At 41.4% G+C, this 27,450-nt stretch overlaps 2 protein-coding genes across 6 annotated transcripts in view; one reads left to right on the top strand and one right to left on the bottom strand.

Moving 5' to 3' along the window:
• hs6st3b (heparan sulfate 6-O-sulfotransferase 3b) overlaps positions 1-7,481 on the bottom strand; it is a gene marked incomplete at both ends in the record, with an annotated part of 71,509 nt that extends 64,028 nt beyond the window's left edge. Inside the window, one exon of the mRNA XM_084084530.1 lies at positions 6,931-7,481. Within this exon, the coding sequence (XP_083940656.1) occupies positions 6,931-7,481 (551 nt within the window). The remainder of the gene's footprint in view (positions 1-6,930) is intronic.
• A 6,057-nt stretch (positions 7,482-13,538) lies between these two features.
• Positions 13,539-27,450, top strand: part of uggt2 (UDP-glucose glycoprotein glucosyltransferase 2) — a 52,020-nt gene continuing 38,108 nt past the window's right edge. For 3 of the 5 annotated variants that reach the window (XM_084084817.1, XM_084084814.1, XM_084084818.1), the window contains exons 1-14: positions 13,539-13,577; positions 14,328-14,500; positions 15,849-15,931; positions 16,373-16,503; positions 18,492-18,604; positions 18,930-19,107; positions 22,146-22,242; positions 22,323-22,389; positions 22,674-22,774; positions 23,020-23,119; positions 23,609-23,669; positions 24,559-24,650; positions 24,851-25,001; positions 26,835-26,954. In XM_084084817.1, the coding sequence (XP_083940943.1) occupies positions 14,370-14,500; positions 15,849-15,931; positions 16,373-16,503; positions 18,492-18,604; positions 18,930-19,107; positions 22,146-22,242; positions 22,323-22,389; positions 22,674-22,774; positions 23,020-23,119; positions 23,609-23,669; positions 24,559-24,650; positions 24,851-25,001; positions 26,835-26,954 (1,425 nt within the window). In that variant the 5' untranslated portion in view covers positions 13,539-13,577; positions 14,328-14,369. Of the gene's footprint in view, positions 13,660-14,327; positions 14,501-15,848; positions 15,932-16,372; positions 16,504-18,491; positions 18,605-18,929; positions 19,108-22,145; positions 22,243-22,322; positions 22,390-22,673; positions 22,775-23,019; positions 23,120-23,608; positions 23,670-24,558; positions 24,651-24,850; positions 25,002-26,834; positions 26,955-27,450 lie in introns of all 5 variants that reach the window. The other 2 variants (XM_084084816.1, XM_084084815.1) reach the window with 2 other exon arrangements.

Raw genomic sequence — 27,450 nt, 5'->3', positions numbered from 1 at the left:
GGTATTCAAAATAAAATAATATTTTTAATGGCTAGTAACGTTTTTGATAGTATAAGCATTGATATATAACTTTGTGATTATGAAAACTGGGCATACTTTTATTTTATTTTATTCAAACACTTTGCGGGATACATTCATATGAATGATAATAAAATATAATTATTGGATTTATTCTTAAATATAAATAATATTAGGGCATAGGTGTCACTCCAATGAACATAAAAACCTTTTTAGGGTATTTACATTTTTGTTTAAATGTTTTGATACCTAGAAAACCTTATACGTCTTTGACCCAGACACAGTAGAAGAGGCTACTTCTCAGGTTCTCTGGACAGGGCTACTCAAGGGCTAAGAAGCATGCATTTCTTTATACAGACATCAGGGTGAATGTTTAGCAGGTTTAATCTCTTTACCTCAAGCCAGCGGTTTTGGTGATGTAATAATGACAGAGCAGAAAGTGCATTCTTTCTCTCTGACTGGAGAGAAACCTTGACGGCAAAAGGATGGGATCAAGTGATAGAAAAAACAGCAATGGAGAAAATTAAAATGTGAGCACAGTTTACTTCAGCTGTGGAAAGCTAAATATGTCTGTGAAATGTGTCACTACACATTCTTAACGATACATGTCTAACTACAGCTGGTTCAGACACTCGCTTCTGTGCTAAAAGGTTATGCAGAACGTTTGCAAAGGCGTGCCCATTCAAATGATAAAATACCAGAAAAGTGTCATTTCCAGCGTCAAGCTCTCCTTCAGTCTGACAAAGAACTTGCCGCTTAAAACGTCACTTTTTTGATGGTATTGGTATAAATGTTCATGAGCATTATCCACTGTGTGAAGCAAAACGTTGGCTTCTGTTTTTGTGACTCAGTATCATACTGAATGCACATGCAAAAGAGACACTGAAGTATCCTCAACAGAGCAAATACTGTTCTTATAAATGTACAACTATCAGGATTTCTACAGTAGCTGAAAGGAACATCCAATCTACAAAGATTCAAAAGCAATATTTTATTGATACAGAGATACTGTACAGAGACAGCAACGGAGATAAATCAAGCCCCATTATCTCCTTGCGTGACTGAAGGTGTGTTGCTTGGAAGATTCCACCCAAGCACTAGAAGAACATTCCACTCTCATATTAACAGGCTTCTCCCCTCATAGCAACTTAAGAGGACAGCAATGAGAGGCATGTTGCTCCCAAAAGCCCCAAAAGACAGCAGGCCTGCCTGCTCCACTTCTCCCCTGACTGGCAGCACACTCCAGTGGAGCCCCACCATAGGACACACACACTGATACAGTCTGACACGCATGACCTTTCCTGCGCTGCGCAGCTGGATCAACGTGTGCCATGCCCTGCCCAGCTGAAAAGGCCATGCAATGCTGCACAGACAATGTTGCCTCCGTCTCCGACCACCACCACCCCCTCTCGGCCCCCCTACTGCCATCTCAGGGCTGGTACGGTCGGAGCCCTGTCGGAGGGGCTCTATCAACCACAAAACAAGGGCATGCCATTTGAATTTGGCAGTGACACACTGTCAGCATTCCAAAACGCAACCTTTCGTAAATCAAAGGTTCGACCGTTGATCCAGTAAAATAACTGAGCTACTGCATGGTGATATTAAATTCCTATATACTGTTATGCTAAAAGTGCACAATATCAGCATTAATGAGGACTCAAATAAGGAAATCTCACCAACATAAAAAGACATGATAAAATGAACATCAGAAAAACTGAACATGAGGATTGGATTGGCATGCACAAGAAATTAGCCCTGGACAGACAGACCCTCTACTAGACGGTTAGCCTCCTACAGAGCCACGCCCTAGAACTGTTTTCCAAGATGACATTTTCATTATATTAGTTATCTATTTTGCTAACTCTTAAGTGTGCCATGGTAGCTGGCTAACGTGGGGGTATAACATGACATGTTTGTAACTAAGACATTTGGTTGGAGGAAAATGTCTGCATAATTTCAGAAGCTGCTGGGCGCCTACTTGAGAACAAGGAACAAGGCAACTCTAAGTGCAGAATGGAAGCTGCAGCTGTGAAACGATGAGCTGCCTCATCCAGTGAACACTTTCCTGAGTAAAGGAAACACTTGGCACTGCAGAAATAAATCATGTGCTCATGTCCTTGTAGTTTAGCGCAAAAAAAATATTTTTCCTCTTCAAAGCAAGGAAGGGAATTCTCTGCTACAATCACTGCAGTTCTGACATCAAAGGTACAGTATGCTTCGAAGGAACTCGTTCTGTGCTTTACCCTCAATTATTTTGCCGTTAATATTAATGGACGGTATGGATACTGTCCTGAGATATATGTGCATATTTAAGTTTAATTGAGGATATCAATCACTGACAAACCTCGATAGATTTCAACCATAATATGACTTTAATCTGTAACTTTAACACTCCACTCGGTAATTGGAATAGAGAAATCAGGCGCAACAGTGACTACATTTAATGAAATACGCATGCCATGTTGGGCTGAGTTAAAGGATACACCAATGATAATGTAGTTATTGTTTCATTACAAGATCTAATGCCTTTCACATTAATTGATGGTGCTTCACTATCTATCTATCTATCTATCTATACATATATCTATCTATATGTCTATCTATCTAATAATACAAAATTATAATAATCCCCATCATGATAACAATAATAATAATCAGCTGTAAGTCAATAAAAGGGTAATGAACTGAGTTGTTGTAGATAAGATAAGATCTCACTACAAACAGCAGCCTCAAAGGGACAAAGTCTAATCACATCAGCAATCAAGAAAGACTGCAGCAGAACAAAGACCACGAGGGAGAGAAAGTAAGGTGTGTATGTGTGACAGCAGGATGTGTCCTACTGGCCAACTTTAAACCTCTGAGTGGACAGAGATGGATGCCCTCATCCATAGGGATGAAAGACCACAGAGGAAAATCAATCATGACTGTTGGCCCTTTACACCGTTCTATCCTTATGGATTCTGAGGGCATTTGGCTTGTACTTTGATTAAATTCAGACCCAATTTTTGAATAAAAGAGCATTAGGAGTTCTTGACCAACAGTACAGCAATAATTAAATTACCAGAGGGCACCGATACACTGAGGTTTAGTGGTACGAACAACATTATTGCTACTGTGAAGGGTGTGTAATGAAATTGTAGATTATCTAATGAAAGAGATAGCCTACTGTACAGTTGAACATAATTTCAACACAACCAATTATTTCCCCTTAAATGTAATGTTTTAGGCTTTCAAATCACAGATGGATTGGATGTTTGTTCCCACAATTATTCTAATTTGTTATTTACTGTGTGAATTTACAGGTGATATGTTGAAGTACAAAAGCATACATGAATGAATATGCTGCTATATCAAATATATAAAATATTATACTGTTGGTGTTAACAGACACCAGCCCAAGTGCACCAGCTCACACCTTGGTGTGAGTTGTTAGACACATACAGTATATGGCGCTTTGAGACACTTGGTATAAAATATTTATAGTGAGACATACAGTATGCCTTTTTAAATATTCTTTATTTTCTCTTTGAAGCATCTACACTTAGATATGAAAGTGTGATTTTGCTTTCTACTTCTAGTCCCACTAACCTCCCTGGCAGAACACGTGTCAAGGTCATACCCCTAGGCCAACAACTGCATGGTGCCCAGTACCAGGCCGTGACCCAGCTTGGTGAAAAGTAAAAGACCATATGGACAGCAGCACTCCATTGATAGCCTGCTACGTCAGAAACCTAGTCACATTCTATCTCGCTCCAGCGATTGGCTAGTCCTTCTGGTTCCTTTTGCCAGTTCGGAACTGGGAAAGACTGCTTTCAGCTTTGGTGCACCTGATTCTTTGAACCTCTTGCAACAAGATCTTAAACTGAATACCCTAGCAATAGCATCTATTGGCCATTTTAGGAATTTATATAATAACCGTGCAGTACCTGTATGCAACTGTTTTAACTGATTGCTGTCAACATGCAATTGTTTTAACTGTTTGTTGCCAATGCCAACATTATCGTTTTTCTTGTTGTTCTTATGTTATTTATATGTGTGTAATCTCGGCTCAATGATCTCTCTGAGAATCTTAAATAAAGGTTGAATTGATAGCAGATCAGAGATGCCGGCCAGCAGTAACATACACATAATACAGTAATATGCCCAGCAGCCATATAAACTGTTTAGCTGCAGGGGGACAAGCAGTTATATATGTTGCATTCTTCTTTTTGATGGTTTTGAAGTTAGTTTATATTGTACTATACTATGCAGTTTCTCAAGGATCAGGTGATGCTGTTCCCACAATGCAGAAACTGAAGGAGGCTTTTCTTACGGAATGTGGAATGGAGTTGTAAAGTAAAAGGAGGGTTGTAAATCAGTGGAGCACAATTGATTAAATGCCACAGGTAGGAAATAACCGCACCAGACCAACTGTGCAGGTGGAAGGAATCTTTCATTGTGGAGAGCCACTTTGAGGACAAAAGGAGGGGTAATTTAAATGAAGAAGAACACTTTCTTTATTTACAAAGCTTCCCCCCCCCCCTTTTTTAGTGGGGCTGGGTTAAGATGTTTTTATTTACTCAGTATTGTTTGTTGTTAATGTGTTTATCCAGCTGTGACATCAGGTTTGGTTTAAAGGGTTTCATAGAGCTTTAGGATAAGTGCACTGTTCGATCTAAAATGCCAGCCTTTGCAACAGATGGTTTCCTGCTATACCTTTGCTTTACCTTCTGACCTATAAAGTACTTCTAAATCAACAGTGTTACTGGTTGAAGCAGTAATGCAGAAGCAGGACAGCTTGTTGTGAGTTACATTACATTTTGCGGCAGAATTTGTTATTTGGGGTGCTGAAGTGCCCTCTGATTGTTGCCTCAACTTTTGAAAATTGTAGACCTCCATATAGGGAGATTAGTAATAAGCAACAACAACTTTTTTGTATTTGTATATATAATTGATTTATGTGGAAATCTCACAACAAAGGAAAAGTCCTGTTCACTTCATTCTGGATCTCCCCATTGCAGTGAGTGCACTGATGCTTCCCATTCACGGGTGCAGTACGTTAGTCCGACAGCGCATTCCTCCGACAGCGCAGTGCTCCGACATTAAACAGTAAACCCGAACCAAACCCGCACCCTAACCCTAACCGCACGCGGATGCCACATAGTCGGAGAAAAGGTCTGTCGGATTAACGCATGCCTCCCCCCATTCACACGTTCAACATTGGTGAACTTTCACCGGGCATCAACCAGAAAATAAGTGCATGATAGGTACCTCACTTGGTAGCCTTTTTGCTTAGCCAACAACTCTGACGTACAGTAAGTCAAACAAACTACACACCAGCAAATTGGCACTGCCTTCCCACAATCCACAAGACGCGTTTGATGCGTATTGTGTGACCATAATGGCATGGTCACACATACGCTTCAGAAGCATCAGCGTCCCGTTTACTTCCATTCTAGGCGAACAAGGGAGTGGAGCGTCCAGTTGTTGCATTTGACGCAACGCTTTCAACGCGTCTGAAGCGTGGAGATCAACATTGGTGAACATTGACTGAGCGTCAGGCAAGCAATAGGTGCTGTGGTTGACCCCACTTGGCAGGAATTTCGCTTATAGTTTTCTTTCAGTGAGCGGCGCCGGCGAGCCAACCATTCCAACATAAGTCAATCGAAGTACACACCCGAAAACCGGCACTGCCCACAACCCGCAGACAACATGGGAAATGGACGTGTCTGTCACCTCTGCGTTGGCTATAACTAATTCTGATGCAGATGTGTGACCAATGACCATAACGTAAAGCAGAGGAACTTGCCTCTGGAGCATGCCAGGGTTAACAACCAAAAGGTATACTGGTGAACCAACCAATTGAGCAATTTTTAAATTGCTTCCTTAGGATCCGATCCAGGGTTGCTTAAGTGGGTTGGGGAGAAGAATATGGCAGTGCATGGGAGTATGTACTCGTCTCATTGTTATATTAATTATAAATTGAATGTTTGAAATGATGGATTGTTTGGTACCTGGTAGTGGAGCAGGGAGGCATGGACTAAACTGGGACCACTTTATAATCCCCTGACTAATCAGTCTCTCTCTCTCTCTCTCTCTCTCTCTCTCTCTCTCTCTCTCTCTCTCTCTCTCTCTCTCTCTCTCTCTGGTATGCATTTGGAGATTTGGCACTTTAGAAAACCATTATCATACTGTTCATACATGCACTTCATTACACCGCTGACTTAGACTGACTCCCATACATAACCTTTTATTCTGTAATTTTTTTCTGCTTGTTTTTTTTAATTTGTGTGTCCTTGTGAAGACCCTTGATCTTAGTTGTTAGAAATGGGGGCATGTCTGTCTTCCGGGATTTGAAACATATTCATTACAAATGGGACAGCATCAAACAAAGTGTAGAGTGAAATGCTAAAGATGTAAATAAATAATACCTGTATGCGGGATTAAAATAACTTGATAATATCTTTGAATGGCATGTCATGTTAGATTACACAAAGTAACACAATTTGAGGCTTCTCTCTCAAGACACACACACACACTCTCTCTCTCTCTCTCTCTCTCTCTCTCTCTCTCTCTCTCATGCAAATGTTGCAAACAAATTGTAATTGCTTAATGATTGATTGCCTTTTATGGTCACTGCTGTTGCACACAATTAAGTTGCCTGTGACTTTTACTGGTCACTCAAACTTGAAAATGCCAGTCTAGTGTCCTGTTATGTACACACGCAAACACACACACACACACACACACACGCACACGCACACGCACACGCACGCACGCACGCGCGCACACACACACACACACACACACACACACACACACACACGCACGGTTACATGCACGGTTACATGAACACAATTAAACGCGTAGATAGTTTACACGCCCTGGTGGACCACACACACACAAATGCAAAGAGCACAGATATATGTTTACCTTCTGTTCCTCTGAGCCTCCTTCTTGTCCATAATGACCGGCACGCAGTTGGTCAGCTCTGTCCAGTCTGCGTGCAGCCCACAGCTCCAGCCCGTAGAGAACCTGGAGAACAGCCAGGACTCCTCTTTCCCCGGCCGGTGGCATGTGCACTTCTTCTGTCCGGGCTTGCAGTCGCACGGCTGCTCCAGACGAATATTCCTAACTAAGTGCCTCCCGAACGTGGTGCCGCCGGTCTTCTGGATGTGCAGGAACACGATCACATCGTCCGCCTTGATGTTGAACTCCACGTGTCGCTCGAGGTCCCGTTCGGTGAAGTTGAATTTGGACGGTAGTTTCGGGGGGCTGTCTTCCTCGAGAAGGTCCTGGTCTTTGTAAAAATCGTCGCTTTCCAGATACGGCGTAGAAAGCAGACTGACTCCCCTTAGTTTTTCCCCAGTCTTGAAATGACACGCATTGCTGCCGGCCGGACATATATACTGATAGCCTATCATTACAAAAAGAACGGCTAGAATAGGAACCAAGATGAGCTTACTGGATCTATCATCCATCATATATCACGATAGTGCTTTCATTCCATTACTGTGAATAACAATTGACCAACAGGATTCATTCCTTCATGCTTCAGTGAGGTTATAAGTCTGTTGTCTATAGATTTTCAAAGTACCACATGTTGATCAAGATAGCAAAATGTGGTCCATCTGAATAGGCATAATCTCAAGTAAGCAGGTAGATACGTTTAGGTCTCTAAAATGCTGCACGCCTGAGGTGTTGTAGCAGCAGAAATGTTGTACAGAATCTGAACCAATTGCAAAGAAGTCATGGCATATAATAATTTCGGTCGTCCCCGTTGGTTGTCCAACTTCTAAAAGCGGGAGACTAGGCTACTGCCATGCACCCGCACCGACGTCTCTCTCTCGGGCTCGAATGTCAAGTTGAAACGAGTTTTTTTTCTGATGATCCCAATCTAAATCGCATGCTGTTTTGTGTCCGTCGCCCACTTCATTTCAGTTGGAATCTTCAGTTTCGCCGGCATCATTCATGTCCAAACCGTGAGCGCGGAGAGACGGCTGGGATGAATCTTCCTGCAAGCATCCTATCCTACAGCATCATCGCGGGTTGAAACACTCTGTGCATGTGGTACCAGTCAGGAGGAGGCTGTTGGGTACCAGTCAGGAGGAGGAGAGGATGCTGCATTCATGCCGAGTGAGGCGTTATGCTCTCGCTGTCGTTTGTTGGGCTGGGAGAGAGGATAGATTCATTCCATCTCTCACATGATCGCATAGCCTAATGTTGTTTCATATATAGCGCAAAGCCACAATTGCAATACAGACAGCAGTGGTGAAAAAAGTATACTCACATTTTTTACTTGAGTGAAAGTATCAATACTGCAATGTACTCTGTTACAAGTAAAAGTCCGGAATTCAAAATTTACTTGAATAAAAGTACAAAAGTATTATTATCAAAATGTATTTAATGTACCAAAAGTAGAAAGTACTCATTATGCAGAATGTCCCATTTCAAGTTTTCAAATGTATAAAATTATTTTGAAAATAGTAGATCTATGCTCACAATGTGTCACATCGCAACACATTGTGAGCTTGTAGATCAGCTATTTTCAAATGGCCGGAATGTATAGGCCTATATAGGGCTGAAGTGGTTAATGTATGTTTTGTAAGGATAATCAAAATCTACAAAGTATCTAGTGTTCAAATAATTGTAGTGGAGTAAAAGTACAATATTTGCCTCTGAGATGTAGAGTAGGCTAGAAGTGAAAGTACTAATAATTGGAAATACTCCAGTAAAGTAAAACAAAAATACCTCCAAATGGTACTTAAGTACAGTACTTAAGTAAATGTACTTAGTTTCTTTACTCCACTGACAGACAGCGAACTGAGGCACCTGAATTTTGCACATAGCCTAATCACAACTTTCACATGCAATCAAGTGTGTCTGAGCACTCCCATGTGCTTGTGTGTGTGACTTGTGGGTGTGTGTGTGTGTGTGTGTGTGTGTGTGTGTGTGTGTGTGTGTGTGTGTGTGTGTGTGTGTGTGTGTGTGTGTGTGTGTGTGTGTGTGTGTGTGTGTGTGTGTGTGCGCGCACGTGTACATGTGACCTTTAAGAGTTGAGATGGCAAAATATGTGCTTGGTCAGGGGATTATTAGATTGTAGCCTAATATATAGCATTGGGACAAGCCAGCAGTTCAGCTGCAGCAGCATAGAATGATGTGCATGGGCTATAAATCTTAAATATCACGCATATCTCATCTCCCTGCCTCTCTACACTCTCATATTTGAAGAATAAAGCATAACATAATGACACAATAACGAAACAAAAAAAAAGAACAAAAGTCGCCTATGTCATGATGAGTGAATAGGAAAAGGCATGGGTCAGTGAGTGCGCATGGCCATGGCCAGGGTGTCACAGATTAACACCATGCTATATCACATTAACTGACAGGTGATCAGCTAGAAACCTGAGTTTGCCTGAGTCTGTGAAAAGAGGCATAGAGGGAAATTGTGTGAGAAAACTTTACGTGGGATCTATTTGTAGCTGTAATGATAATATGGTGTTAATTGGGGTGCTGATATCTTATAGCCATACTGTGATGAGGTGGTGATGGAGAACGAACTCCATCCACGTGGTGAAATGTTTTTCATTTTCATCCTTTTTTTGTAGGCCTAGCCTATACTATTTTTCAAATTGACTACACTGCACAACTAGAAAGAGTGCTCCTGGGTGCGCCCGCTGGCCTAGCGGTCCAGGCGCATACCACATGTCTGGTAATCCAGTCTTACAGCGTGTCGCGGGTTCGACTCCCGATCCCAGCGACCTTTGCTGTGTGTCTCTCCCCATTTCCTGTCAGCCTACTTCTCCTTCCTCTCAAAATAAAGGCAGAAAAGCCCCCAAAAAATATCTTAAAAAAAAAAAAAAAAAAAAAAAGTGCTCCTTGGAGTCACTTTCCGCCAGGTCAGGTAGGTTATTGTGAGGCAGCAATGTTCAGAAATCGCCAATCAGGATGGAATATGAAAAATTGGACAAATCCATCATGATCACATGACTATAGAGATAATGTTAAAGGGTGTTGTTCCTCGACATAGTGCAAATGTGCGTACAAAGTTTCACCGCAATCGGATGCCGTGTTCATGATTTGCGGAATTTTGTTCAAAACCGGCCACTCCTGCAAACTTAAGATGTCAATCTTAGCCAATCAGGATGGAATATGAAAAATCAGATCCGTCTTGATCACATGACAGAGATCATGTGCACCGATTTGCGTGAAATTTGGTTAAAATCTGAAGGAGTAATATCCCAATTTTCTTTTTACATAAGTCAGCCTCCTGGTGGTGCTATAAAAGGAAGATGTGAAAAATGCAGGGCAAAGGTTTTTGCTTGGCCTATAGGCGCATACAAAGTGACCCAGGTCGGTGCAGTTATATGTAAAAAAAAAACACATCGGCCTGTTCCTCTGCCTAGTGGGAATGTGCGTGCAAAATTTCACGGTTATCGCACACTGTGTTCATGATTTGAGGCATTTTGTTCAAAATGGAGCACTCCTGCAAACTGTTGAAGCCAATCTTAGCCAATCAGGATGGAATATGAAAAATCTGAAAGACACGTTTCTTTTAAAGGTCCAGTGCAATGACATTTTCGGTCATTTTATTATTAAGTTTCAGTCTGAAACTGCCTCGCAACCAATCAGAAGGTATCATCCCTTCAGGCATTTCCGGTTGTCTCTTCCTAGAAATTGCAATGTCTAGGAAGTGAAGTGACAACCGGAAATGGTTGAATTTGCCGGAAGTACCGCCTAAGGAAATGACGTTGATGCTTTACAAATCTGTTTACATTCTCTGTGAATGAGACGAGTGTTGTGATTGATCGAAAAAGATTGTTTCCGGGGGAAACATGTACGACGGAAGTCCTGCCCTATAGACACTCTCTGCTTTAGGTCGTGACCAGGCTCTTCTCTTCGCAGATGAGTGAGGCTGGGAAAGAGGCTAGGCTATGGCACGGTAGAACCTCAACCTCACTCACGTGGTGCAGTATTATTGTTTGTAGACAGCCTGCAGGCACAGGCTGGCCAAGGGATAGAGGCACGGCCAATGTGCAGAATGTTTTTTAGGGACTTTTGATTTAAAAATACACAAAAATGGAATTGGCATCTATTGTTAGGTATGCCCATATGATGACCACAGATATGCTCTAAAATTGTGAAAAACATATTTTTCATTTTACTAGAGTGACTAGACCTTTAATGACTATAGAGAAACTGTGTACCGATTTAAGTGATGTTTGGACGAAATCTGTAGAAGTAGGCCTACTGTCAAAAAATGCAATTAGCAAAAATCTGCCTCCTGGTGGCGCTATAATAGGCCCATGTGAAAGATTTGGGGCAGATGTTCTGCTCTGGCATCCAGGGAGTGTGTGCACAGTTTTGCTGTGATTAAGCCAATGGTGCCAGACACATGGATGGACGGAAAGGGCCATGCCTTCGGCCTGGTGGAGACAAATATGTCATCATCATCATCTACTACAACTAGACCTACTACAGTACTACTAGGCTACAGGCTAATAATAATAATAATAATAACTAGAAAAAGTGCTCCTCGGAGCACAAGTCTCCGCCAGCAGACTTGTGTTGGGAATGTTGGGAATGTTCTAATTCTTATGTTCTAATTCTTATGTTCTAATTCTTACAAAAAATAGAACATGTTACTGTGTCATAGTAACATGACACAAGTGTCCTATCCGTCTGTATAACTGTCCTATCCATCCTGTCTGTATAAGTGTCCTATCCGTGTCCTATCCGTCCTGTCTGTATAAGTGTCCTATCCGTCCTGTCTGTATAAGTGTCCTATCCGTCCTGTCTATGTAAGTGTCCTATCCGTCCTGTCTGTGTAAGCGTCCTATCTATCCTGTCTGTGTAAGTGTCCTATCCAATTGTTACAGTATCCGCCATTTCTCAGCCATTTAGTGATTATTCCTGTCTTACCTCACTTTGAAAGAGGCAAAGACTCTTTGTCTTACCTCACTTAGCTAGTTATATGTCACTAGCCAATCAGATCACACTATTTCACCGTATTGTCAAGTGTCACGTGAGGCTCGACCAATGTTTGCTTGGCTGACGGAAAGTGAAAACAAGCTCTCCTGGCGGAGACAATATTATTATTATTATTATAGGCTAATAATAATAATGATGATAACAACAACAACAACAACAACAACAACAACAACAACAACAACAACAACAACAACAACATTGTAACATTTTAACTTCAACTAACGGATTAACATACGATCTACTACCTCGAAGCACTTGAACTTGAACTAAACACCCTTGGTAAATTTATATCGACATAAAATGTAAATATTAGCCTATATTCTCCATTGACATGTAACATGATGCTTTTCTCGGTCCTCTTTCTCCCCCCAGCATGCTCCCAAACATCCATGACACCACATGTGCATTACATTATTATTATAGCTCTTACCAGTCCAGACCACAAATGTAGGGGCATGGATGTATGCTATGCTGCCTGTGCGGCAGAAACCTCGTATCTCCATATTTCAACACCTCCCCAACAATGCCCTACTTCGTCATACTGCGTCATGTCCCTGATCTACAAGCTCACCTCACAACGCTTCATGACACGTCAGCTTATCAGCTCTTTTTGATAAATAGCCTAGTAAGCCTAAATAAAGTGGATTAAAGTAGATAAGTGTGTGTCTGTAGGTTTTATAAACATTGAACCAATCAATGAAAAGTATACATATTGGAACACAGTTTTTTTCCCCATTTCCTAAAAAGTAAGAGTTTGTGTTTGTGGACATACAAGGTTTCCACCTGACAGAAAGCAACGATAGGAACAGAGAACATACACTCATACGCTCCTTAGTTTGGTGGGATTTTTTTGAGAGCGTCGATTCAGAAATGTAGCTGCCCACGCTATTGCCTGACACATTTATCATTGCATGGCTAGTTTTATTTTATGTTTGTGTTTCCAGTCTTGTCTATCTATACACAAGACTACCATAGATTTATATAGGGAAATTAAAATACACGTAGTGTTCTTTTAAATGTCACTTTTGTTTCACTCCGCGGGGAATGTCAGCGCAAGGCACCACAACACACCAGCGTGAACTGTGTGAATGTGTGTGTGTAAAAAAAGACCCGAAGTCAATGTTGCCATGTCCGCTTGTTATAAGCGACTTGGGGCTTGTTTTTCTGTAAAGTTGCTTGTCAAAATTGGTTGTTGCGGGTTGCAGTTTTTTGGGCTTGTTTCTAAAATAAAGTGTACTTGCTTAATTAGGTTTGCTTCCATTTTTTAAAATATGTTTTTTAAACCATTGGTTCTCAAATATTTTCGTGAACATATGTTGGTACAGGGAGCATTTGTGTTGTTAGAGACTTAGAATATATTCCAACTATTCCACATTTTATTGCAAGAGTTTTTGAAAATAGCAAATCGTGTTGTGAGCTTGTCGATCGGCTATTTTCAAATAGCCGATGCATAAGGTTTAAAGTGCTCATGTGGCCCAATTGCTTCTTTTGGGCTTGTTTTCGTAGACTTGGTTGCTTATCTCTCTCACAGAATCTGGCAACAGTGACCGAAGCGCTTTGTATGGAAGCAGCGAGCAATAACAGGGGTGAGAGAGAGAGAGACTTGTATGTATGATCAGCCACTTTATTCTGATTGACCGTTTTACGGAAGCACTGCAAACGTGTACAGTACGTGTGTATTTGAGCTGTATCATTTTATTCAAAGCTGCGTACCTTTACCATCTTAATATAAGTGCTGTCCCGCTGTCTGCCACACACACAGTCGACTATATTTCCACACACACTGCTACACTCATAAAACAGACATATAGTTGTATGTGCTCTGTTTTCCAACAGTTATAGCCTTTTCTATTGTTGTGTGGACTACAGCCATAGCCTACTGTATATAGGCTACGTTTTACACCAGTGAGTGTTATATAGTTAGACCTACGTGGCAACGGCGCTTCTCACTTGAACCCCGGGCATCCCTATTTTGGGCATGTCATGTCAACAATACCAGATCTACAAGCTCACAGCACATTGCGTCACATCACGATGCAAGCTTGTAAATCGGCTATTTTTGCCTTACGACGTAGTGTGCAGACTGCAGAGCTGAGTGTTTTAACCACTACTTAGACCCCAGCATTGTGGTGATTCTGGGGAAAGCTTTCGTTGAAAATAGCAGATCGACAAGCTCAGAGCTTGTCTATCTGCTATTTTCAGCGAAAGCTTTCTCCACAATAACAGAAAACAGAAAAGACACTGTATTGAGCCCTGAAGGACTCAATAAGGGGTTCAAATGGTTAAGGGCATTTATACTACTGCTGACATGCTTACGTGTTTATTTCCTTTGGTAGGTGCATGCTACTACCTGAGGTTGTGTTGGCCCTGCACATGACATGATGATGAGGAAAGCTGTTCTGCTGTTGCTGCTACTGGTGAACATCCATCATGTTCTGTCTGCATCCAAAGGCGTCACTGCCAGCCTAAAGGCCAAATGGACCATGACGCCTTTCCTCCTAGAGACAAGGTATAGCATTCTCACTGAGTCACTGGATGCTCTCACACACACACACACACACACACACACACACACACACACACACACACACACACACACACACACACACACACACACACACACGTTACAAAATACTGGTGTACCTGCTTCTTCTTCTGTGAGGTTTTACGGCGGTTTGGCATCCTTATTTGTTGCATTAACCGCCACACTATGTACCTGGCTGACACTCAAACCAAAGTGTGAGATTCAACCAGGATTTTTTATCAAATGTTTTCTTGTAATTCTCACAATGCCTATGTTGATCCTAGCAGTGGTATTTTAAAACACCCAAACCAGCAGTAGACCAGCTCAATGGCCTTGTGGTTAGAGTGTCCGCCCAGAGACTGAGAGGTCATGGTTTGATCCCTGGCCGGGTCATACTCTAAAAATGGGACCCAGTGTCTCCCTGCTTGGCACTCAGCATCAAGGGTTCGATTGGGGGTAAGTCCCCGCGACATACTAGCGTCATGTCCAGGGGGTGTACATGTACATCAAGCTGCCTCATGCTACAGAAACAGGAGATAGGCTTATGCCCTATGGGTCATATGGCTTGAGAAGGCTTACTTACTTATTATTATATTAAACCAGCGGAAGGCCTACTAGCATACATGTTTTCTGGTGGTCAATAAACATGCGGACAAGTCTTTTATTAAATGCATGAAATTCCAGTAGCCACTTTTGAACCTTTTTTTTCCTGATCCTTTCATAATATTTCAGGCAACATAGCTATGCTGGCTCAAATTATCAAATTACCATTACTATGTCTTAATCAGTTTGGTGAATATACTGAAGCAGGTATTTTTCTTGTATTAAATTGTCTGTGCCAAGCATCTTTTACAAAAAAAAATTGGAATCTGCATACTCCTCGCTTTTTCCCCCTTACTATGTAAAATGCCACAGCAGTTACTTTATTCATATTTAATGGCAAGACTGAAACAATGTGAAAAAGCCCAAATGAAGTGAACGGGAGGTCACTGGCTATACCGTTAACCCTCCACAATACAAAAATACTTCCTCAATAAGCCAGGGAAATAAACATTTACCACAGTACCTCATGTTTCATTTTATGAAACATTACCTTTACACCTGTCAAAAGTAAATCATCATGAAATCTGTCAATTAAAAAAAAAACTATTAATTAAATACAACATACTGTATATTAAAATCAAATCAAATGGTTCCAACACACCATCACATACTGTAACTTAATTCACAACCATTATGGGCACACATGCCATGGGCCTGTGCAGAATCTGTGCTGGTACTCTATTCCTGTGTTCTTCTTTTGATGGTTTGATTTCAATCTCTTTGTGTGCAGCGAGTTTATTGGAGAAGACGGGAATGACAGATTCTGGCAGTTTGTTGACACTGTGAAAGAGCTCACTGTCTACAAAAATGGAGGTATGTTGGATTGGTAAACAAGTCATTAATTTCAATGTTGGTTTATGCAGTAGTAGTACAGACGTTTCCAAACCTTTTCGCCTTGAGACCAAAAAGAGAAAATTGGTCTTTACAACTATACACTCAAAAATATCTGCGACAACGCGATGTGCTTGTAGATCGGCAATTTTAAAAGTTTTCAAAAATGTCTGGATTTGTTTTGACTTATTTTTGAAAATTTGTTAAACATTTTTGGACATTTTTTGATATTGTAGGAAAGGTGAAAAAAACACAAAAAAGCGTTTGAAACCCAAAATGGGTCACTTACAGCCCTATGTTTAGGAATCACTGGTGCAGTTGGTCTATTTTAAATCTGTTTACAGTAGGGAACAGTACAGTATACAGTATTTTGCTACTATAATGCTTCACAGTGTCACAGCTTCAGATTTGTTTTCTTCTCAGAGTCTGTGCGTTCCTACTACAACCTGATCCTCAAAAAGGCTGGGCAATTCCTCACAGACCTGCAGGTCAATCTGCTCAGATTTGCTTTGTCCTTGCGGTCCTACTCACCAGCTGTCTTTGCATCCCAGCAGGTTTGTTATCACACGTGTGTGTGTGTGTGTGTGTGTGTGTGTGTGTGTGTGTGTGTGTGTGTGTGTGTGTGTGTGTGTGTGTGTGTGTGTGTGTGTGTGTGTGTGTGTGTGTGTGTGTGTGTTCGTGCGTGTTCGCGCGTGTGTCTGTCACAAAGTATGAATCATAACGGTAATACATTTGGTAATACATACGCACAAGCTGCATTGTGCTATACGCAGCCTCAATAAACAAAGGGAAATATAATAACAAGCCGTTGAGTTTTAACCCATTCAATCCGGGAACGCATCTCTGTCATTTTAGATTTCTTTGACTATTAAAAAATGGCAGATCTACAAGCTCATAGCGCATACCGTGGCACCGAGTGCCACGCTATGCGCTATGAGCTTGTAGATCTGCGCTATGAGCTTGTAGAATCGTGACACATTTGTAACTCAAATCTTTGCTGGATCTTCCCTGGAACAAGATATTTGACAAATGCTTTAAAAAATATATATTCAAAGATCTGCACAAATCTTCACGAGAAAAAAAAAAATAGCAGATCTACAAGCTCACAACACTCTGTGCCACGCTATGAGCTTGTATATCTGCTATTTTTGAATAGCCAGAAATCAGAAATGAATAGCCAAGAAATCTAAAAATGACACGGATGCGTTCCCGGTCTTAATGGCTTAAAACAATCCTGCTTTACCCCTGTGGCACCTTCACAACGATTCCAATCCTTTGTCATAAAACTTCACACATACCACAGACTTTTCACATAACAGTGGAAGAGGTAAGTCGTTTATACTGTATGTTTTCAGCAACTGAATTGGTTATTATTTTTCACATGCATTCAGATTGTCAGCAATTCAGCTTAGTGTTCAGTGGGGTATTTAAAGATCAGGGACGTGCAAATTTCAAAAGGGCACCTAATGCCGGCCAGATTCTATTTTTTACATTTCTACACAGATTTAGAGGAATATCTCGTTTTAAATTAACACTAGGAATCTAGGATTATACTGAAAAAATAACTCCACAAACATGAACAATATTCATACAAAAGTTACTGTCACTGATGATCTATAGGAGCCTTTCTGCATGTATTACTCTACAACAGTGGGACACAACCTCGTTGCCCTGATCATCGAGGTACATTGACTGCGACGCGTTGTGAGCTTGTAGATCAGCTATAATTCTGTGAGCGACACCATGCTCAATTAGCGGGCAATTCTTTCAACATAAAATGCTGCATTCAAGTTCAGGAGAGTAAGAAAGGGGAAATTCTCTTAGGGCATTTGCGCGTTTTTTCACCATAGTAAATGCTGCATCCATGGTCTCTGGAGAGGACACTTTTACAGACGGGTAAAAGGGCAGGGGCTCGAGCCCCCTTTCATGTCTATGTGTGCAAGTGCCTGTTAAAGAGCAAGGGAGGGTTTTTCAACAAATATGCCACGAGCACTGGGAAGAGAAGTAGAAGTCTTAGGTGTCACCAACCATGTGTCTTAGGTTGTATAAACCTATTTTATTGCAAAAATATTCTTTATTTTCTTTTCAAAATGCATGTACTGGGAAGTCAGTAATTCTCAAATCCTGTCTACAGCCCTGCAGGTGTTGTAATGATCAAAAACAAGGCAAGAATTGCTGACACGCTGTATGTGACATTATTTATTCAAACCACCTTACAGTACTACAGCATCACATATGTATTGCTATTTCTACTTTGATTAACTTGACTTGCTCTTTAGTTTAACTACACTGTTTAGTTATGTTTCTGTTTGACAATTCCGTTTTTTCTGGCATTCTACTATTTATTATCTTAATGTGAAGCACTTTGTGTTCCATTTTTGTATGAAAGGTGCTGCTATACAAATAAAGTTATTATTATTAAAGTTATTATATGTTTTTAATATGGTTAACCCAGTGGGAATCAAACCTGAAACAAGGTTGGGATTAGTGCCAGGCCCGGGCCATTGAGCGATGTGCTATTGTTTTTTTTCCCTGTTACCAGATAGCCAGTGATGAACCACCGCCTGAGGGTTGCCCTGCCTTTGTCTCTGTTCATGGTCAACACAGCTGTAGTACCAAGGACATTAAGAAGCTCCTGAAGGCAGCTGCAGGCAGGTAACCCAATATGACACCGTCAACTTTAATCAGCTGAACAAAAAAAAAAGGAAGAAAGATGAAACATTTACATTTTCAATAGTGCTCTAATTCAGTGGTTCTCAAACTTTTTGTCAAGGACCCCCAAAATGATATGTATTTGGCTGCGGATCTCAAAAATATTTTCAAAAATAGCAGATCTACAAGCTCCACCCCACTTTGAGAAACTAATGCTCTAATTAATACGATTTCAGCAACCGACACACACATGTCATGTTCATACAAATAAGTTTGTCTTTGTCATTGTCAAGTTTGTCCTTTAACCAGGCACTTCAAATATTTGCAGGCCAAAGCCGTATCTGTACAAGAATGATCACAGGTACCCAGGGCTCAACAAGACAGATGTGCCAGCCGTGATCCTCTATGCTGAAATTGGAACGAAAAAGTTCAACTCCTTTCATAAGGTTCTGTCTGAAAAGGCTGAAGAGGGCATACTCACATATGTACTGCGTCACTATGTAGCGGTGAGTAGCCATGATTTTAGAGCCGAATTCAAATAAGCTAAAGTGAAGTTATACTTTATTGATTCCCGTGGGGAAATTGGTCCTCTGCATTTAACCCAATCTAGCTTTTAGAAGTAGTGGGTAGCTACGCAGCAGAGTCTTGGGACCAGCTCCAGCTCTAAGGCTAGTGCAGTGGCAAGAGTATGTCCCCTAACAGAAACCCATATGAACATGGGGAGAACATGCAAACCTCACATAGAAAGCCTCAGTAGGGTTCAAACACAGGCAATAGAGTACCAAAGTCCTGACGTCACTCGTTTATCCCCTGGGTCAGGGAAGTAATTTCTCTATGGAGAATAACATTGGGTCGTCTTAGAATCGTCTCTCATAAGAATTGTGGTCCAAAAATTAACACATTTCCCCGGCACTATTGTCAGGGAGGTGGCTCTGTATCGTTTTCGATAGTCAGTCACTCATATATGATACAGGTCTGTTTCTGGCGAAAATTGTATTAATTTGGCGGTAACGTTTGTGTTTTCTCGCCGTCAGTTGATGCCTCATATCCATATGAGTCAAACCGCCGTGCTCATTTGTTTATTTTTGGAACACAGTCCTTATATGATGCGATATTAAACACGTCTATGGGAATTCTATGGGGAGAAAAAAAACGTGACACCGGTAGGATGCGTACATTATGTCAGTCTTCTGTGCTCTATTCTTGCTGTGAGGCAACAGTGCTAACCACTTAGCTACCGGTGCCTGTGAATTGTATAAGTAACATGGTTTTGTCAACCTCTCATTACATAAGGTGAAGTCCCCTACAGTCCCCCTATTGGGTGTTCACACAGAAATTGTATGTTTTGACAGGGTGCTATTATTTACATAGCAAATGGCACATACTGTATCCTGTATGTCAGAATGTTCTTCTCTGCTCATTAATTCCCCTGTACCGTACTGTAATTGCAAGGACTTGGAAGACATTTATTTGCACGACAAGATATTTGCAGAGATTTGGCATGTACATTGGGATTTACCATCATCAATTATTGCTGTAGGTTAAAGTTGATGGAAATACACATTAATATGAGTTTGGTATTTTCGGTGTCACAGTAGCAACTTTAAGCATTACTTAGAAAGATGGAAATGTTGCAAGGGGGCCATTACCATCCTTAGTGCAACACAGACAAAAGCAGAGGTCGTTCAAGCGATTGAAAAACAAATGGATTGCATTAATAGCCAATGTTGAAGAGAACGAAACACATTGCTGTGTGAAAGTCAGCGACGGTCTAACAGATGCCTTTAAACAGTTTGCAGAAGTAACATGCTCTTAGATGTGTACTTCAAAGAAAGGAAGCTTGTACAGTAGGTGTGAAAGGCCTCTGATTGTGTCCATGAAACATGGAGGAAATGCTTTGAATAAGAATTTGACATTGGCGTCGTCAAGGTTGAATGTGGGCAACGTGTTTGTCAAATGCATTTTGTTTCATTTAGCATTTGTTTATATTGCTATCTCCTCAAATAGTCTGCGTTTCCTTTTATCCAAAGCACTTTAAAATGTCAAATCAAGTCAAATGTATTTACAGGTATAAAGCACATTTAAAAACAACTTGTTTCAACAATGTGCAGTACAGACAATAGGAGGCTGCTAAAATCACAAATACAAGAACCACAGACATAAACACAGACTAAAGGTCCTTACATACCGGCGAATATAGCGAATATACGCAAAATTCGGACTTGTTCCGAATAATTAAAAGACGCTTTTTCGCTTCGCTTTTTCGCTTTTTCGCTCCATGTACGGAGCCATTTTATAAGGTTTTTAAAAAAAAAAACATTATTCGCACGAAAAAATCGCCCGGTGTGTAACAACCTTTACAGTTAAAAGGCACAAATAAACAGTTAAAATCGAAACAAACAACAATACAAATCCCTATTCTGGCCATGTCATAATGGCCGAACATTCCAAGATGTGGTGTAGAGGGAAAATAGGAGGCGACCAAATATAGACCCCTGGGGGAACCCCGGTCAACGAAGGAAATTGGGTTTAAGTAGTAAATATTAAATATTGGGTGCAGATCTGTTAGGGAGGTGAATGCCGTTCCACAGTATAGGGATGTGACAGCAAATGTGTAAGTTTGGATTGCTGGACAGCCAGGATCCCCAAGTCAGCCGACCTGAGCGACCTGGAGGTAGAAGGAGGGGTTAAAAGGTCGGTGATATAGGAGGGGGCCAGCCCATTTAGAACAAACAAGAGAATCGTAAAATTGATTTTGTGCTACATTCACACACACATTCACACATAGACAGCAGAGGCACCAATGTAAGGCATCAGGCTGCTCCTTGAGAGCAGGTAGGGGTTCAATGCCTAGTCCACGGAGCTGGGGATTGAACCGGGGACATTCAGTTCCCTGACGGCCACTCTACCTTCTGAGCCACTGCCGTCCCTCAATAATATGTTGTGGTAAAATTAGGAATTACATTTATTATTTATTATGTTTATCATTGTTAATTGATCAGATTTTTGCAAATTTTCCCCCACAGATTTTCTAAAATATGAATAATAGCAGATCTAAAACCGCACTTGTGTTGTGAGCATGTAGATAAGCTAGATAAGTATAAAATAGGGCTTAAGTAGTGGTTAAGCAAACCTAGCATGGAAAGCAGACGCATCTGCCAGAGCAAAAATCATAGCTTTAGCGGTTATGGACAACTGGATATCTATATATGCCTATATATGGACATACAGTATCGGTCGGATCAGCGGTTCTGGGCAACTGCTATCCAAACTACTTGGTGTGTGTGTGTGTGTGTGTGTGTGTGTGTGTGTGTGTGTGTGTGTGTGTGTGTGTGTGTGTGTGTGTGTGTGTGTGTGTGTGTGTGTGTGTGTGTGTGTGTGTGTGTGTGTGTGTGTGTGTGTGTGTGTGTGTGTGTGTGTGTGTGTGTGTGTGTGTGCGTGCGTGCGTGTATTTTACGCGCTTTGAGATTATTTGATTAAACTGAAAAATGTAAAAACTATACAGATTACCTTGAAAAACATACTGTTGCTTCTTCTGCTACAGGATCCAAAGCCACACAAGATGCTCTTGTCTGGATATAGCGTTGAGTTGGCTATAAAAAGCACAGAGTACAAAGCTGTGGATGACACCAAAGTAAAAGGTCTGTTTGTTACTAATTACACATCCTGTTCTGTATCTTCACATTATTATAGAAATTGAAATGAAAACCTTGTTCTATAGATTCTGCCAACAACAGTGAAGATGATAATAATGAAGATGTCCAAGGATTCCTTTTTGGAACGTTAAAGTAAGCATTTACAGTAAGCTTTAGTGTGTTCAGTGTCTCCTATTATTTAGTGTGTAATTACTACACAGTAAAATCCTCATTGTTCATTTAACTCTGAGACAAATGGAACCAGTAAGCATGGGTCCATTTGGCTACATCAGAGTTACAAATTAATTAACTAACACTGAGGATTATACTGTGTGTAGCTACTGTATACTGTACATGCTTTAGTAGTGTCCTTATATGTAGATGGTTATTGCAATTGTATTGTTATAATTTCTTCTGTTCCTCTTTCCATTCCTAAGGAAATCTCACCCCGAACTGCAGGAGCAGCTTGGGGAATTTCACAAGCATCTCCTGGAGAGCACCAATGACATGGCCCCTCTTAAAGTCTGGGAGATGCAAGGTATTGATCTCCTCCAGCTTTATATTATAGTAAAAAAAAGTTAACCCATTTTTATGTTATGTATGCAAAGTTGAATGTGGACAAAAATAGATAAGGCAGTTTAACACTGCCTACCCAGCATGTTGTTATATCAAAGCAAATGTAATCTCTCTCTTGGGTTTTCTTGTTTGGATCTCTTTGTTTAAGCAGCTACTTTGTGCATTTCCTGGCATACATGAAAATGTATATTATTGTTTTACCCTCAGATCTTAGTTTCCAGGCAGCTGCTAGAATCATGTCTGTGCCAAAGTTTGATGCTCTGAAGCTCATGCAAGACCTTAGTCAGAACTTTCCAAGCAAAGCCAGGTAAGTTACAGTATGTCTTGAAGACAAGTTCTGTTTATTTCAAATCATCAGACATAAGTCTAGTTATAAAAACTAATCTTCCATGCTTTTTCGTTTTCCACAATTGTTTTATTTTCTCAGAATGTCTCAGTCCAAACAATATGTCCTCTTGTCAAAATGGATATGACACATATTTCTTACAAAAAAACACTGTAGGAATAATTTTTCGGCTGTGTTGGCTCCATGCTAAAAACCTCTTTCAGTACGTAGATTGAATCAGCTTTTCTGATGTTTGAGTGTTCCCCGGCCCAGATACTGTAGCTCTTATGAAGAACAACCAAAAAGTGCTGAGTAAAGACTTGGAGTGAATGTTTACAGGGAGTCAGCTGCAGACGTGCCATCTGAGGGGCCACAGTTTTTGGAGATTAAAACTGGGGCTTTTACTGCTGGCCAGGGATGTTGGGGGGGAAAAAGCTGATGGTGACTCTTCATGTTTTACTGTTCCCACAGATCCCTGACAAGAGTGGCCATAAAGCATGAAATGAGAAAAGAAATTGAGGAGAACCAGAAGGTGTGATATCGTACGCATCATCCCCTGAGATTGTGTTGTACTTTGTACATTATAATAACATCTTAAGCTATTATTGCATGGGTGTCATGTCAGACGATTAGTGTGTAACTTTTGTCATAAATTACTTAATTACTGTATGTAAGTAAGGCTTTGTGTCGAAGTGTACTTCTTGAGCAAGACACTGAACTGCTCCTGATGAGTGTGGTACAGTACCTTGCGTCATTGCCTCCTCTGTTGATGTGTGAATAGTTGAATGTACATTGTATCTAAAAGCTCTATAAGGATGTAGACTATTTACTGTTTACTTACAGTTTTGTAGTCTGTGTAATCCCAATCATGTCTATTTAGTATTACTTTTTCATTAGCAGTGGTGTGTGCTCATGCTAGTTTCTCAATTTTAGATGACACACTGTGAAGGAAAACTCATTCTAGGGTTTTGTGATTCGCTTTGGACTAGAGCCAGACCAGACATTGGTATTGGCAAATTATGCTGCCGATGTGTCCCGATTCTTTGACACTTTAAACCTTGCGTCAATTTGGTCATGTCTGTAAAAAAAATAGCAGATCTACACACTCACAAGTTCATTTTATGTGTAAAAAAAATGTATTAATATTTTTTGTTTATCAGTGAAATGTTCTCAAATAGAAACTTTACTACCATATCACCCATGACCAACATATGCATCTGAAAACAAAGACGCCAGAGGGTTTCAATTCTACGTTTTTCAAATTGATTATTAGAACATTTTGAACTGTTTGACAAAATATCTGTCAAAGCTTTGGTTATTGGTGGTGTGGGACTCTCCAAAATCGGCATTGGCATCGGACCCAAACATCTGGCATCGTTCGGGCTCTACTTGGACTAACGTCACCGAGTTTGTTCTTCCAGAGACTGAGCGAGACCATAGGGATCCACCCAGGTGATGGAGGGCTCTTCATTAACGGACTGCACATTGATCTGGACGTTCACAACCCCTTCAGGTAAGAGCCTGGCAGAGTAGGCAGCAGTAGTCTGCCTGCTCTCTCTCTCCCTGGGCTGCCTCAAAGCTGCCCAGGGTTCACTGATCCTGTCACACACACACACACACACCAGTATTAGAGAGTCGACCACAACAGACAGCCACTGTCCCACTAGTATGGATGGAAACTGACCTGTGTTTTATTGGTTTCTTGTTTGTCAGCGTTTTGGACATCATCAGAGGAGAGGCCAGGATCCTGGAGGGTCTTCACAACCTTGGGATAAAAGGAGAAAACCAGGGCAAGCTCCTCAGGCTACCCGTGAACTTTGTGGAGGATAGCTATGCCTTAGATATCAGAGATCCAGCCATAATGGTGAGAGACTGTGCCAAGTGCTATCCGGCAGAGGGGCTGCAGTATTCTGCTGGCGCAGATCAGCATTGCAGGTGCTTTGTGTTGAGCACTGGCATGAGGGTGTGGATTAGTGGATCAGTCATTCCACTATGGCAACAGTCCCGAGTCTGCCAAAAAAAACTCAATTATAAACTGGGAAGGCAGCCAAGGAAAGCTATCAAATTAAAAACTTGCAAACTTTCATTCAGACCCCTCTGGCCATTTTAATATTCAAATGGTCGAGGGTAGAAATGCCTAAACAAATGAACGTGACATTTTAAGTCTTGAACAATGTACTCATTCAACTTAGTTTACCTGCCTATCATTTCAACCTGTGTCTTCCCTTTGTGTGAGTGAGAGACAGAGAGTGAGTGAGTGAGAGAGAGAGAGTAAGAGTAAGTGAGTGTTGGGATATCTAGGTTTCAAGGCTTTTGAAAGTGAATTAGCAGTTTTTGCCAGTTTGGCAGTTAAAGGATTATTTACTAGCTACAGAAGCTTCCTTCCCTACGTATCTCTCACAGGTGAAGCTTGGTGCTTGCCAAGCTGTTTTCTCTCATGTAGACAAGTTGCTCTGACATGTTAACATCACTCCCAGCACATTGCTGTTCACAATGATGTAACGCAGAACAAAGTGAGGTTGTGGCTCAGGAGGTGGAGCGGCCGCTTGGGAACCGGAAGGTTCCCAGTTCGATCCCGGGCTCCCCTAACCTGACTCCGCCAGATGGAAGAACCTTGCTTCACACTTGTTTCACAACCTACTTCCATCTGGTATCTCGGTAGCCCAACCGCTGAAGGGACCCTTTTTTCAAGCTAACCGTCTGTCTATCACCGTCTGGGTGTGCTAACTCCAACCAATCATATTGACGTGTCTACATGACGTATAGTAGCTGTTCTTTTGTATACTAAAGAACTATGATGCAACAGGCTCTTCTCAATGGCATCACACACATTCTCGCCAAGATCCCGCCCATAGATGCCGCTGATTGATTCGACTGGGCACGGGCAGTTTAAACGCTAATCTCTGAGCGATCCCAGATGGAGGCTGTATTGTGAACTTGTGAACTGTATTGTGAACTCAATACCGCCCCATCTGGCGGAGTCAGGTTAGGGCTCCCCAGAGTTGGTGTTGAAGTGTCTTTCAGCAAGACACTGAACCCCTAATTGCTTCCGATGAGGAGGTTGGTGCCTTGCATGGGTTCCTCTGCCGTCGGTGTATGTATAAATGTGTGTGTGAATGTAATGCACATTGTAAAGCTGCTCCATTTACCATTTTGAACATCGTGAAGGCACAACTCAGATGTTGGATGCAGAAATGAGACGGTTGTTTCTGGATCCCTTTTAGTGACTAACTGTTACACATAACTAAGGAGTATTGTGAAAATGAAGGGAACACCACCAACATAGAGATCAAGGGCCCAGGTCATCACTTAGCATGATTACATTTTACGTAATTTGCGTTGAGTCTTGGAGGAAGTGAGCAGATTGAAAGAATGTCAAAAAATGCAGTTGAGCTACCATTAAGTATTATTTCAGGTGTTTCCTTTGTTTTTGACCACCCCCTGTAAAGTTAAAATTTTAAAGTTCCCTGTAAAGTTTTGTCATACAAAATGATAATACTGCGGTGAAAGACACCAAAATTGTCATTCTGCTTCAGGCTGAGTAAACATCTTGAAGGCATGACTCAGATGTTGGATGCAGAAATGAAAGTTGCTGTTGTTTCTGGATCCCTTTAGTGACTAACTGTTACACATAGATAAGGAGTATGTAGAAAATAAAGGGAACACCTGCCTTCTTATCATCTTATGTGTTTTCTAGTGGGTGAATGACATCGAGAGTGACCCCATGTACCGCAGCTGGCCATCAGGAGTACAGGAGCTTCTCAGAGCCACCTTTCCTGGAGTCATCCGGCAGATCCGGCGGAACTTCTTCAACTTGGTGAGTCCCAGGTTTTCCTGATGTAGCCATGGTCATGAAGAGAGGTGGTCGAGGTGGAGGAACCATTAAATGGGAAAAGGGGAACATTGTGCTGTCCTTGTCCTGTTTATGTCCTTGAACCAAACTATACAGTAAATCTGAGTTGCCACCTCCTTGCCACCACTGCGGAGACTAGGGGTTAGAATCCTTTGCAGTTCATCCAGCTTGGCCAGGGGCTCCAACGGACCCAAGTGGTCGTATAGCCAGGCAACGGTTTCTGCTGTGTCTGACGTTGCATGCCCTGCCCTATACAGAGATCCCAGTGTAAATCTGCATTATTAGGACAACACCACACGTGTGTGTGCGATAGACAGATACAGAGAGAGAGAGAGAGAGAGAGAGAGAGAGATTTACAGTACACATGCATGGGAGATGCCATTCAGTTAAAGTATATGTCTGATTAACACCACTAAACGTGACAACATACCCCACGCAGTGCACCGGACACAGACAGAGG

Source organism: Gymnoscopelus microlampas (assembly GCF_963454915.1).
Source record: "Gymnoscopelus microlampas genome assembly, chromosome: 17".
Taxonomy (NCBI): domain Eukaryota; kingdom Metazoa; phylum Chordata; class Actinopteri; order Myctophiformes; family Myctophidae; genus Gymnoscopelus; species Gymnoscopelus microlampas.
This window is presented reverse-complemented; position numbering and strand designations above follow the sequence as displayed.